Below are 13,777 nucleotides of genomic sequence, written 5' to 3'. Positions count from 1 at the left end.
GCAGGGTTTGGGGGGGGGGCATGGGGACAGTAGTGCCTGGAAGCTCAGTGTGTTTCAGAGGGGGGGGACGCACACGCTATAGGGCATGGGGGGACAGCAGTGTGGCATGGGGACACGCTGTGGGGCACAGGGCAGAGGACGGGCTGTGGCACGGGGATGTGGGGATCACAGGCAGAGGTTTGGGGTGGGGGGGGCTGGGACCCCCAGCCTGTGCGCCTCCCCATGCCAGAATACCACCCCCCCGGCATCCTGTCCCCCCATGTCTCCCCCCCCATCCCCAGGGGTACATGACCCCCCCTCCAGGCGCCACGGGTACCCCGTTCCCCCACACCTGCCCCCCCGTGTCCCCAGTTCCCCCTGTCCCCCCATCCCTGCAGCTGCTGGTGTTGGGGTTCAGTGGCCCCCAGTGCTGGGCCCGGCTTAGGTGGGTGCTGCCCCCCCCCAGCAACACCCGCTCCCGCTTCGGGCCCTGGGGACAGGGGTGTCACCGATGGGGGACCCTGGCACCCCGTGGTGCCCTAGGACCCCTGGGCTGGGGAGGGGGGCGGCGGGATGTGGGGAGCAGCTCAGGGTGCTGGGTCCCCCCGGTGCTGGGGTGGGTGGGGACTCCCCATCTTGGGGTGCTGGGTCCCTCCAGTGCCAAGGTGGGGGTCTGGGTGGAGATGCCCCATCTTGGGGTCAGTGGGCCCCCCCTCCATCTTGGGGTGCTGGGTCCCCCTGGTGCTGGGATGCAGGATTGGATGGGGACTCCCCCATCTTGGGGTGCTGGGTCCCTCCGGTGTGGGGGTCTGGGACTTGGGGGGGACCCCCAGACCTTGGGGTGCCAGATCCTCCTAGTGTGGTGGACCCCCTCATCTTGGGGTGTTGGCCTGCATCACCGGGGGGAGGGGGGAGTCACCTGCTGCCCCCCGGGGGGGTAAGCCAGGTGTCCAGCCCTACCTGCCTGCACCCCAACCCGGGGGGTCCTGCTGGTCATGCTGCCCCCGCTGCTCTTCTTGGGTGGGGGGAGACCCCCCCCCCAGACACCTGGGTCCCCTGAGGGGGGTGGCAGTGCTGGGCACACGCACACATGCATGGGCACACATGCAACTGGTTGCACACACCCTTGCACACGCAAATGTGTGTGCACACCCTGTGCACGCACACACAGCTGCATGCACACACATGGGTGCACACACGCACAAGTGTTCGTGTGCGCACACGCACACATGCAGGCGTGCACATACACAGACATGCGTGCAAGCACACACATGCGTAGACACCCATGCATGCATGCCCGCAGGCACGTGCATACACACACGTGCACGCACACACATGTGCACGCCTGCACATGCAGGCATGTGCACACACATGCACCTGGACACATGCCCACACACATTTGTGTGCCGGCACACACAGGCATGCACACAGACACACACGTGCATGCACACACCTTTGCATGCACACTCACTCACCCGTGCATGCATACCCATGCACCTGGGGGGGCTGTGGGTGCCCTCGTCCCCCACCCATCCCTGCGGCCGGACATGTTGATCCTCTTTGTCCCCAAAGCTGCTTAGCGCAGCTCAGCACCAGGACACACCAACACCCGCCCTTGCACACCCGCCCGGGCATGCACAGGGTCCTTCACACCCCGACCCCGGCCCCTGCACACCCGCTTGGGTGTGTGCAGGCTGCTCATGCCTCAACCCTGGCCCTTGCACACCTGCCCAGGCGTGCACACACGGGTGTGCATGCGGTCTGCGGGGCTGGGGCTGCATGTGCACGGACCCTTGTGCAGGCAGTGCAGGCAAACGATGGCCTGGGAAGTGCAGGCAGCCTGGCAGCGCAGGCAGGTGATCCGACGGGCAGTGGAAGCAGCCAGGCAGGGCAGGCAGTGCAGGCAGCGCAGGCAGCGCACACAACCCAGCAGTGCAGGCAGCGCAGGCAGCGCACGCAACCCAGCAGCGCAGGCAATGCACACCACCCAGTAGTGCAGGCAGCACAAGCAGTGCAGGCAGTGCACACAACCCAGCAGTGCAGGCAGTGCAGGCAGCACAGGCAACACACACCACCCAGCAGGGCAGGCAGAGCAGGCAGCCCGGTAGGTGATGGTCCAGGCAGCGCAGTCCCAGCGGTGCAGGCAGGTGATACCCTCAGGCAGCACAGATGGTGCAGGCAGGTGATACTCCAGGCAGCACAGGAAGTACAGGCAGCGGAGACAGCGCAGGCAGGGGAAGTGGTGCAGGCAGGTGAGGCTCCCAGGCAGCGCAGGCAGGTGATATCCCCAGGCAGTGCAGGCAGCAGAGGCAGTGCAGGCAGGAGACACCCCCAAGCAGCGCGGGCAGGAGACACCCGCAGGCAGCGCAGGCAGCGCAGGCAGCGCAGGCAGGGCAGCCCCGCCCGCCGCGGCTCAGGCCGCCGCCGCCCCCGCTGATCCGCCCCCCCCCCGTCCCGGCCCGGGCAGGGGCAGCAGCGCCGGGGGCGGCGGCGCCGGGCAGGTAAGGGGGGGCCGGGGGTGTCGGGAGGGGGCTGGGGTCCCGGGGAGGGGGTCCTGGGGAGGGGGGGAGCGGGCGCTGCCCCGGGATGAGGCGCGGGGGGGGGGGGACGGACACACAGCCCGGCCGCCCGGGTCCTCTGCCCGGGGCGGGGGGGGGGGGGTCTGGCCGCGGCAGGGCGGGGGGAGCCCCCCGAGGGACCCCCGGGGGGGACACGCACCCCCGCCGGCTGCCCCCTCTGCCCCCCAACGGGGGAGGGGGGGATCGCGGGGGGGCAGCATGGGGTCACCCCCCCCACCCATGCCGGTGCCGGGGGGAGGGGTCGGGGTGGCAGATGGGGAGACGCCCCCACCCTCCCCCTGCCCTAATTACCCGCAGCTAATTGGGGGGTGGGTAGGACCAGTGTCTGGCTGGCGGGGGGGGGCAGCGGGGGGGGGGTCGCCATATGGTCCCCACCCCCCACAGACGGGGGGGTGAGGGATCCCCCACCTCTGCAGACCCCATGGCGGGGGGGGTGTGCACACGCGTGGGACACGGCGGGGGGGGGGGCGGGGGGACATACACGACACGGGGGACACGGGTGTCCCGCAGGGAGCGATGCCGGCCTGGCGCAGGCGCATCGCCCCCCCCGCATCGCCGGGGCCCGGCCGACCCCCAGCCAGCGAGGCCGGTGAGACCACCGGGGACGGGGACACCCTGGGGACACCCAAACATCGGGGTCCTGGGGGGGGGGACTCTGGGGATGGGGACACGGGTGTGGGCACCCCAGCACAGGGTCTCACGGATGGGGACCCCAGGGACGGGGACCCAGGGGTGGGGACAGAAGGATGGGGACAGGGGCATGGGGGACCCCAGCACAGGGTCCCAGGGATGGGGACCCCAGGGACGGGGACAGGGATGTGGACCCCAGGGAAAGGGGATGCAGGGGTTGGGGACCCAGGGATGGGGACGGACCCCAGGGGAAGGGGACCCTGGAGGTGGGGACATGGGCATGGGGTCCCAGGGGTGGGGACCCCAAGGGTGGAGACCCAGGGGTGGGGGACCCAGGGATGGGGACATGGGAATGGGCACCCAAGCATGGGGTCCCGGGGATGGGGACCTGGGGACGGCAGCCATGAGACCGTGGCTGATGGGACATGGAGGTCTGGGCGCAGGGGGCAAGGGACAGGGACACAGAGCCGGGGGTGCCAGCCCTGCTCCTTTCCCCCCACCCCGGCCACCAAGGCCCCCCTCCCCGTCACTGGTCCCCGGTCCCCATGGCGGTACCGTCCTGCCCGGCCCTCCTGGCCACCTGCCTGGCGCTGCAGCTGGCCACAGGTGAGCATGGGCAGGGGTGGCACTGGGGACACTGGGGATGAGTCAGGGCACAGGGGTGGGAGGGACCCAGCGGCTGGTGGGGACAGTGACCTGGGCCTTGGTGACCTGGAGGTGGGGACCCTAAGGCATGGGGATGCTGGGGGTGGCAACCATGAGAGATGGGGACCCAAGGGACAGGGTCACCAGGGAATGGAGACCTGGGGGTGGGGACCCAAAGATGGGCACCTGGGTGTAGGGGGGACCCTGGTGATGGCACCCTTCGGGGATGGGGACTTGAGGGTGAGGACCTGAGGGCATGAGGACCAAAGGGTGGGGACACCAGAGACCCAGAGTTGGGGGGCTCCAGGGAGAGGGACATGGGTGATGGTAACCTACAGACATAGGGACCGGGGAGGTGGGAAGCTGGGAGTGGGGACCCTGGAGATGGGGACGTGGGACATGGGGACCTTAAGGCATGGAGACCTGGGGATGGGACATGGGATGTGGGGACCTAGGGGCCGGGGACCTGGAGAAGGTGATCTAGGGGAGAGGGACCCTGGGGATGGCAATCAGAGGGTGGGGACCCAGGGGCTGGAGACCCCCGGGGACATGCAACCCACGGGCAGGGTGACACGGGGTGGCCGGGCGCGTGTCCCCGTCCCTGACCCCGCGGTGGCAGCAGCCCGGGGTGATGGGTGCAGCGGCTTCGGGAACCTCTTCACGGAGATCGCGGAGAACAGCGCCCACGGGAGCCTGGTGGCCCGGCTGCCGGCGGCGGGGGACACGGGCAGCGCCGGGCTCCAGCTCTGCCTGGCCGGCGCCGACGCCGCTTGGTTCTACCTGGACGGCCGCAGCGTGCGGCTCAATGTCTCGGCCGGGCGGGCCCTGGACCGCGAGGTGCTGCCACCGCTCCGGACCACCGCATTGCCCTCTGTCCTGGGTCCATCCCGTCTCCATCCATCCTGCGTCTGCCTTCCAACCACCCTTGGTCCACCTGGCTCCATCCCAGGTCCATCCTCCGACCACCCTTCGTCCATCCTGGATCCCGCGTGCGTCCACCTGCCTCCATCCTCCATCCATCTGTGCCCATCCTACATCCACCCATCCCACCTCCATCCATCCCGTGTCCATCCTCCTACTGTCCTTGGTCATCCTGGGTCCATCCTCGATCCATCTTGTGTCCATCCTCCGTCCATCCTGCATCCATCCTGCACTGCCTTCCATCTGGTGTCCATCCTGTACCTACCTGCTACACCCTCACCCAGCTAGCACCCATCCTGCACCTGCCTGCACCCACCTCCATCCATCCTGCACCCACCTGGGTGGGGGGGTCCCTGTGGGGCAGCCCCCCTGCCCATGTCCCCCTGCCCAACACCCCATCTCTTGCAGGAGCTGGAGTCCCCAGTGCTGATGGTGGCCCTGACGTGCACCGAGGACGGCTTCTCCCCAGTACGGCCACCGCGCCTGCGGGGACCCCAAGGGGCACCAGGACCTCCACGGGGCACGGTCCCACCCTGGGTCACCCCTGTGCCCCCCGGCAGGTCGAGTACCGGATCATCGTCCAGGTCCTGAATGAGAATGACAACCGGCCCCACTTCCAGGGAGCCACTGTCCTCACCCACAACGTCAGCGAGGTGCCGGGATGGGGACAGGGATGGAGACAGGGATGGGGATGGGCACCAGGACAGAAGTGGGGACAGGCATGGTCAGGGTCATGGTCACAGTGACAGAGATGGGTACCAGGACAGGGGCATCACACGGATGGCCATGGGGACAGGAACGGGGCTGGCCATGGAGGCAGGGACAGGGATGGGAATAGGGATGGTGGGGATGGGGACAGGGCTGGTACTGGGACAAGGTGGGGTGCCCAGGAGGGACAGGGTCACCCAGGAGGGGATGGGGTCACCCAGAAGGCACAGGGGTGCCCAAGAGGGATGGGGACACCCAGGGGGAGATGGGGACACCCAAGAGGGATGGGGTCACCCAGGAGGGATAGGGATGCCCAGGAGGGATGGGGACACCCAGGAGGACATGGGGACACCCAAGAGGGATGGGGACACCCAAGAGGGATGGGGACTCCCAGCCGAGGCGGGTTTGGGGACACCGGGCTGTGTCCGGGGGTGCCAGTGGTGACGGGTCGGTGCCATCAGCTGGCGGCGGTGCACTCGGTGGTGTTCAGCACACAGGCGGAGGACGCGGACGGGGACACGCTGATGTACGTCATCGACACGGCCTCGGTGAGCCCAGGGGCGGGGATGAGGGGGGACACGAGGCCGCGCGGGGGCGGCGGGGGCCGGGGCCATCTGCCGGCGCTGAGCCCCCCGCCTGGTCCCCAGCCCGACGCCAGGTTCTTCCGCATCGACCTGCCCAACAGCGGGAAGGTGGTGCTGGCGCGCGCCCTCGACTTCGAGAGCAGGCAGCACCTGGAGGTGGTGGTCACCGCCGTGGTGAGACCCCCTGCAACCGGCGGGAACCCCTGCCCGCTGACGTGGGGACGGGGACCCGGCGGATGTGCCGTGGCCCTTCTGCCCACCCCATGTCCCTGCGTCCCTCGTGCCCGTGCCATCTCCCCCCCGCGTTGTCCGTGCAGCCCCAGCGCCGCGAGTGTGGGGACCTTGCGCCCACCCCACGTCCCCACGTCCCTTCTGCCTGTGTCATCTCCACCCCACATCCGTGCAGCCCCACTGCTGTGGGTCTGGGGACCTCGTGCCCATGCCACGGCCTCGGGGTCCCCCCGTGCCCACCCCACGCCCAGCCCCGGCCCTGCTGTGACGCGGGGACAGCGCACATGTGTGGGTGCGACCCCCCGCCCCGGCGCGGGCCCCCCAGCCCCCTGTGCCCTCCCCTCCCCATGCCCGCCGGCCGATCCCCGCCGTCCCTGCTAATTGGGGGTGACGTGATCCCGTCAGCCCCCGACACCTGCCCTCAATCCCCCTCATTTCCCTAATGGGCGCCCGGCCCCCCCCGTGTCAGTGGGCACCACTGGGGGGGGGCACCCACCGGTATCCCCTGTCCTCAGGGAGTGCCCCCCCTGCCCTGAGCTGCTGACCCCATTCCTGGCTGGGCCTGGGGGTCCCTGTCCCATTGGGGTCCCTGTGCTTGGGGGGTCCCTGTGGTGTGGTGGTGCTTGTGCCCTGGGGCTCCCTGTGCCATGGGGGTCCTTGTGCCATGGGGTTCCCTGTGCCATGGGGGTCCCTGTCCCTTGCGAGTCCCTGTCCCCTGGAGCTCCTTGTCCCATGGGGTTCCCTGTGCCCTGGGGGTCCCTGTCCCGTGAGGGTCTCTATCCCATGGGGATCCCTCTCCCCTGGGGGGTCCCTGTCCTTTGCGGGTCCTTGTCCCATGGGGCTTCCTATGCCATAGGGGTCCCTGTCCCCTGGGGGTCCCTTTGTCTGGGGTCCCTGTGCCTGGGGATCCCTGTGCCGTGGGGGTCCCTGTCCCCTGAGGGTCCCTATCCCATGGGGATCCCTTTGTCTGGGGTCCCTGTGCCCTGAGGGTCTCTGTGCCTGGGGGGTCCCTCTCTCGTGGGGGTCCCTGTCCCTTAGGGTTCCTTGTCCCATGGGGTTCTCTGTGCCATAGGGGTCCCTGTCCTTTGAGGGTCCCTGTGCCATGGGGGTCCCTGTGCCTGGCCGGGCATCACCCATCCCATTCCCCAGCTGGCAGGGTTCAGGGAGGCAGGACTTGCCCCACAGCAGGGTTTGGGGGGCTCTCTGCCCCCCACGGCATCCATCGTGTGTCCATCCGTCAGGAGATGAACACCAAGGAGCGGTTCAACGCCTCTGCCCGCGTCCGGGTGAACGTGCTGGACGGGGATGACCAGTACCCCCAGTTCCTGCCCTGCACCCCCCGCACCCACCACGGCCTCACCATCTGCACCAGCCCCATCTACACCGCCAATGTCACCGAGGGCCAGCTCCAGGTGGGGACATCGGGACACCGGGGGCGGGGGGTGGCCGGGGCCGGGGGGGTCCTGTAGGGCTGAGCTGGCCGTGTCCCCCCACCCCAGGGGGGTCCCCTGAGCTTCAGCCCCAGCTCCGTCTACGCCGAGGATGGGGACAGGGGCTTGAGGGCGGCCATCACCTATTCCCTGCTGGCAGGTATGGGCAGGGGTGGGCAGGGACACGGGTGGGCACGGACACGGGTGGGCATGGACATGGGTGGGCAGAGCTGGCTGCAGTGCCCGGAGAAGGGGGGGGTCACAGGGCCAGTGCCCCCCCCCATGCCCCCCAGTCCTTGGGGCAGGCAGTGCTGGGGGGGGGCTGTAGCAGGGTGGGGAGGGTGTCCATGCTGGGGGGGGTGTCTGTGCCGGCACAATCCAATTGCCAGGATCCAATGGGGCCCTGCGGGTGCAAATTGTATAAAGGGATTGAGCGGGGGGGCCCTAATCCTGCCCTACCCCTGTTACAGGGTTGCTGCAGGGTGGGGGGGGCATCATGCCCTTGCACACCCAAGGGTGCTCCAGCACCTGAGGGGTTAAACCCCCCTATTGGTGCTCAAAGGGTTAATAACGACACCACCCTCACCACTCCCCATGTGCCCCCCCCAAATAGCAGGGGGGGCCCTCCCAGCCCTGAGGGTCTAGGTATGAACGTGCAGGGGGGGGACATTGGGGACCTTCCCCCAGGGATGCCCTGGGTGGGGGGGGTTTCCCACAATGCCCCACATCAGAGGGGGGGGTGGGTGGGGGTCTGGGGGTCCCCAGCTCAGCCCCTGCCCCCCCCCCCCCCCAGGCCGGGAGAGTGGCCGCTTCCACATCGACAACATGACGGGGGCCATCACGCTGCTGCGGGCTGTGGAGAGCAGCCGGAGCACCCCCGCCATCAGCCTCAGCGTCATGGTGGGGGCTGGGGGGGGACCTCGGGGGGGGGTGTGTCTGGGGAGATGGGGGTACCCAGGGTGAGGGATGCCGGGGGAGATGGGGGTACCTGGGGAGACGGAGGATGCTGGGGCAAAAGATGCCCCGTGAGATGGGGGTAGCCGGGGTGGGGGGTATCTGGGGAGACGGGGGTACCCACAGGAGATGGGGGTGCCCAGGGGAGATGGGGGATGCCCAAGGGGAAGGATGCTCGGGGAGTTGGGGGTACTCGGGGAGATGGGGGATGCCTGGGGTGAGAGATGTCCGGGGAGATGGGGGTACCCGGGGAGATGGGGGATGTCTTGGGTGGGGGAATTCCGGGGAGATGGGGGTACCTGGGGAGACAGGGGATGTCCGGGGAGATGGGGGGTACTCGAGGAGATGGGGGACGGCCGGGGTGAAGGATTCCTGGGGAGATGGGAGTAGCTGGGGTGAGGGGTGTCTGGGGAGATGGGGGTACCCGGGGAGACGGGGGATGTCAGGGGAGATGGGGGCACCGGCAAGATGGGGGACGCCTAGGGTGGTGGGTGGGGGCCAGGGGTGAGCGACACCCACGGTGCCGGTGCCAGGGGGATGCCGGGCGGCACCCATGGGTGCAGGAGGCCGGGTGGCAGCGGGTCGGACCTGGGTACCCCCCCCCCGCACCCCTCCAGGCCTCGCAGGTGAACGACGCCAACAAGTACGCGGTGACGCAGGCGGTGGTGCGGGTGCTGGCCGCCAACCGGCACCCGCCGCGCTTCGCCCACCCGACGTACCAAGCCTTCGTCCCCGCCGGCGCCCGCGAGGCTGCCCTCCTCCTCACCTTCGGCGGCCACGTGCTGGCCCTGCGAGCCCACGACCCCGATTTCCCCGAGGTGCGGGCAGGGGGTGCGGGCAGGGGGTGCGGGTAGGGATGCGGGTAGGGGTACGGGTGAGGATGCAGGCAGGGGGTGTGGGTATGGGGTGTGGGCAGGGGATGCAGGCAGGGACGCAGGTAGGGATGTGGGTAGGGGTACGGGTGAGGATGCAGGCAGTGGTGTGGGCAGGAGATGTGGGAAAGGGATGCAGGCAGGGGTTTGGGCAGGGGATGTGGGCAGGGATGCAGGTAGGGATGCGGGTAGGGGTGCGGATGAGGATGCAGGCAGGGGTGTGGGTATGGGGTGCAGGCAGGGGGTGCAGGCAGGGATTCGGGTAGGGGTACAGGTGAGGATGCAAGCAGTGGTGCAGGCAGGAGATGTGGGAAAGGGATGCAGGCAGGGGGTGTGGGCAGGGGGTGCAGGCAGGGACGCAGGTAGGGGTATGGGTGAGGATGCAGGCAGGGGTGCAGGCAGATGTGGGAAAGGGATGCGGGCAGGGGTTTGGGCAGGGGGTGCAGGCAGGGATGGGGTATGGGGTGCAGGCAGGGGGTGTGGGCAGGGGATGCGGGCAGGGATGCAGGTAGGGATGCGGGTAGGGATATGGGTGAGGATACAGGCAGGGGTGCGGGCAGGAGATGTGGGAAAGGGATGCGGGCAGGGGGTGTGGGCAGGGGGTGCAGATAGGGGTATGGGTGAGGATACAGGCAGGGGCACAGGTAGATGTGGGAAAAGGATGCGGGCAGGGGGCTCAGGCAGTGTGTTGTCATCCCATGTCCTGTCCCCCCCCCCGCAGGGAGTGAACCCCCAGGTGCGGTACAGCCTGCACCCTGGTGCCAACCACAGCCAGCTCTTCCAGGTGATGCCCAACGGGCTACTGGTGGCCCGCGCTGACCGCCTGCGCCCTGCCCAGACCTACCGCCTGCAGGTGGGGGGCACTGGGGGGGATGTCACTGGGGCGGGTGTCCTGGAGGGCACCAGAGGGGCTGAAGGGCACTGAGGGGGACTGGGGTGGGTACCAGGGGGGCTGGGGGGTGGCACCAGTGGAGTTGGGGGTACTGGGGGGGCATGGTGGGGCTGGGGACACAGTGGGGAGCTGGTGGTGGGATGGGGGGCTAATGGGGGGCAGGGGGGGATGAAACCAGAGGGGCAGGAACCAACCCTAGGGGCAGCACCCATGGGACGACCCCCAGGGTAGCACCCATGGGGCAGGGAGGGACCCCAGGGGTGACACGGGTGGACCCAGACCCCCAGGGGACACAGAGACCCCCCCCCCCAGCAGGTCTCAGGGCTGGGCGGTAGCACCGTGCTGAGCTGGGGGGGGAACCCAGGCATCCGAGTGGGGCGGGGGGGGTGAGAGGGGCCCTGTCCCCCCCCATTGTCCCCCCGTGTCCCCCCCACCCCATAATGTCCCCAGGTGCTGGCGAGGGACGAGGAGTCGGGGGAGACCTCGAACACCACGGTGGAGCTGGAGGTGCTGTGGCCGGGGCAGGCGGGTACGGAGCAGGGGGGGGACTGCATGTACCCCCCCCCCCAGGGGGGGTCCCCTCCTGCTCCATGGCACCAGGACGTCCCCTGGTGATGGGGTGTCCCCCCCCAGCCTGACTCTCGCCTGTCCCTGCAGCCCCCCGGGACCCCTCGGAGGTGGGGCCAGGCCGGAGCCCCCTGAATATGGGGGTGCTGGCAGGGGGGCTGGGGGCCCTGCTGCTCCTCACCGCCGCCATCCTCTTCCTCATCATGAGGGCGATGAAAAAACGCCAGCGGCAGCAGGAGACGGCCGACCGGGCGGCACTGGCTATCGAGAAGCACCCCAACGTGGTAGGAGCCCCCCAACCGCCCCCCCCTGCACCCCCAACCACCCCCAGACCCCAGCCTCCCCCTGCATCCCCAGCCCCCACCCCAGACCCCCCCCGCCCTCAGTGCCAGAACTCCTGGGTCCACAGCTCAGAGGGGGGGCTTGTAAGGTGTGTGGGGGGTGTCCCTGGGTCGGGGGGGAGCTGAGAAAGGGAGCCCCCCCACCCCTCACCCTGCCCGTGCCTCAGTTTTCCCATCTGACGCCTCTCCCCCTCTCTCCGCTCCCACAGAGCCTGAGGTGGTTCCAGCCGGTGAGTGTGGGGGGGGGCGGTGACCCCCCCGGGGTGGGGGGGGCAGCCCTGAGCGCCTCTCCCCCCAAAGGGCGCTGAGGGAGGGGGGTCACCCTGCCCTGAGCCTCCCTGAAGGGGTGCTGGGGGTCCCTGTGCCGGGCAGGCTGCTGGGTGCTGGGGAGGGGAGGTCCCGGGGGGGTCCCTGTGCCAAGCAGGGTGCTGGGTGCTGGGGGGGGGTCCCCCACTGACCCCTCTGTCGTCCCCCTCTGCAGGTCCCTGCCAGCAAGTCATCCCCGAGCCCCTCCAGCCTCTACTACCCCAACGAGGGGTACAGCGAGGGGGGCGAGGCCCCCCCCCCGCCGCCACCCCCCCCAGCCCCAGCCCCCCAGCCCCCCCCCGCCCCCAAACCCCAGGCCAACTCAGTGGGGCGGCTGGGGGGATCCTCGGGGGGGTCCCCAGGGGGGTCCCCGGAGGGGTCCCCGCCCCCCCCGCCGGCCAGCCCCAGCCCCCCCCGCCCCCCCAGCCCGGCCGAGGCGTCGGGGGGGGGCAGGGAGGTGGGGGGCAGCCCCGGCTCGGGGGGGCGGCGGGGGGGGCCTCCGGGGGGGCTGCCGGCGCTGGAGGAGGTGAGCGAGGAGAGTTTGGAAGAGGGGGCGGGGGGGGACCCCAGGGTGCCCCCCACCCTGCTGCAGCTGCTGGAGGACTCGATCGAGTGCTGAGGGGGGGGGCTGGGGGGGGTCGGGGGCGCGGGACGGCTTCGGTGCGGCTGCTGTCGGGATGGCACCAATAAAGACCCGGAGCGGCAGCGGGGGCTCCCTGGGGGCGGGGGGGGCACTGGGAGGCACTGGGGGCCACTGGGAGGCACTGAGGGTCTTACAGCCCCCGGCATCGCTCCACTGGGGGGCACTGGGATGCACTGGGAGGCAATGGGGGGGTTTACAGCCCCCAGCCCCGCTCGCCTGGGAGGGCACTGGGGGTGTTACAGTCTCCGGCCACACTCCACTGGGGGGGCACTGGGAGGCACTGGGAGGGTTACAGCCCCTCCCACCCGGGACCCCCCCCCGCCCCCTCTCGCACTCCGGGCGCCCCCACGTGGCATCTCCCGCGCTCCACCCCACCCGTGACCACGCCCCGGGGTGGGCGGTGCCCTCTCCTGGACACGCCCCTTAAAGGCCCCGCGCTCCTTACGCGTGCCCTGCCCCGGCGGTGCCCCACAGCCCGGGCGTGGGGCGGGGGTGCTGTGGGGTCCCTGTCCCGTGCGTGGGGTCGGAGGGCCGTGGGGTTTGGGTGCTGGGTCCCCGGGGTGCGGAGGGCCTTGGGGTCTCTGGGTATCAGGTCCCTTGGGTGCCGTGGGGAGTCCCCGGGGAGGGGGGATGTCTCCGGGGTGGGGGGGTGCCCTTCCCCCCACCCGTGACCCCGGGGCTGCGAGTGGCCGTGGGCGGCTCTTGCTAAGAGGCTTACGCGGGTGTTTGTCATTAATCCCCCGGGGTCACCGTCACCGTCACCCCCGGGGACCCACGAGCAGCACCCGCCCTGTGCCGGGGAGCACCCACGGGTCACACCTCCGGGCGTGCAAATGCACGCACGCGGCTGGAACACGCCTGCGGGCACACGCGTGTGACACTGCGGGGGGCACGTGCGCTGGGGTGTACGGGGAGCACTGGGGTGTACTGGGAGCACTGGGGTGCGCTGGGGTGTGCTGGGGTGTATGGGGAGCACTGGGTGCACTGGGAGCACTTTGATCCACTGGGGTGCACTGGGAGCACTGGGGTGTACGGGGAGCCCTGGGAGCAGGCAGGGCCGGTGCAGGCCCTCGCACACCCCCGGCCGCCCCCTGCAGCCCCCCCGCCTTGCACACTCACTGCCCGCCTTGCACACCCACCTCCCCCCCCCCGGTAAATAGCCGGGCAGCCCCGCTAATCCCACGGCCCCGCTAATCCCCGGCAGCTGCCACGGCTGAGAAAGGCCCGTGGAAGGGGGGGGGGGCGGACACACAGTGTGTGTGTGTGTCCCCGGACCGACCTACCCCCCCTCCCCCGCCTGCTGTATTCCCACGCGTGTCCGGGCCCACGCAGGGCTCGGAGAGGGGCCGGCAGTGCGCGCCGCCCCCCCTGCAAACCTCCCCTTGCCCCCAGCCCCCCTCCGTGCCTCAGTTTCCCCCGTGCGGTGGGCGGGCCCCCACGGCGGTGGGTGGAGCCGAGGGGCGGGGCCTACCCCTCCCACGCCCACCCGAGGAAG

At 70.3% G+C, this 13,777-nt stretch overlaps 1 protein-coding gene and 1 long non-coding RNA gene across 6 annotated transcripts; both read left to right on the top strand.

The window, feature by feature from the left end:
• Positions 1–2,094: 2,094 nt before the first annotated feature.
• Positions 2,095–3,209, top strand: LOC138688912 (uncharacterized). Its single transcript, XR_011327685.1, has 3 exons — positions 2,095–2,257; positions 2,345–2,480; positions 3,069–3,209. It is a non-coding gene; the product is annotated as an uncharacterized lncRNA (long non-coding RNA).
• Positions 3,210–3,517: 308 nt separating this feature from the next.
• LOC138688903 (cadherin-related family member 5-like) lies at positions 3,518–12,304 on the top strand. Of its 5 annotated transcripts, none has more exons than XM_069801453.1 (15): positions 3,518–3,794; positions 4,453–4,670; positions 5,163–5,222; positions 5,315–5,407; positions 5,924–6,010; positions 6,110–6,220; positions 7,519–7,689; positions 7,777–7,867; positions 8,501–8,607; positions 9,321–9,479; positions 10,255–10,386; positions 10,876–10,954; positions 11,083–11,276; positions 11,543–11,563; positions 11,815–12,304. In XM_069801453.1, the coding sequence occupies exons 1-15, from the start codon at positions 3,614–3,616 to the stop codon at positions 12,256–12,258; spliced, it is 2,148 nt and encodes a 715-aa protein (XP_069657554.1). In that variant the 5' UTR covers positions 3,518–3,613; the 3' UTR covers positions 12,259–12,304. The 5 variants fall into 5 exon arrangements, with proteins under 5 accessions (XP_069657554.1, XP_069657553.1, XP_069657552.1 ...); XM_069801451.1 differs by having other exon boundaries at positions 3,522–3,794; positions 9,279–9,479; positions 11,083–11,273; positions 11,815–12,302; XM_069801449.1 differs by having other exon boundaries at positions 3,525–3,794; positions 9,279–9,479; positions 11,815–12,301.
• Positions 12,305–13,777: the final 1,473 nt, after the last annotated feature.

Source organism: Haliaeetus albicilla, chromosome 14 (assembly GCF_947461875.1).
Source record: "Haliaeetus albicilla chromosome 14, bHalAlb1.1, whole genome shotgun sequence".
Classification (NCBI taxonomy): domain Eukaryota; kingdom Metazoa; phylum Chordata; class Aves; order Accipitriformes; family Accipitridae; genus Haliaeetus; species Haliaeetus albicilla.
Note: the sequence above shows the minus strand (reverse complement) of the source record. Positions and strands in the feature narration are given on the sequence as shown.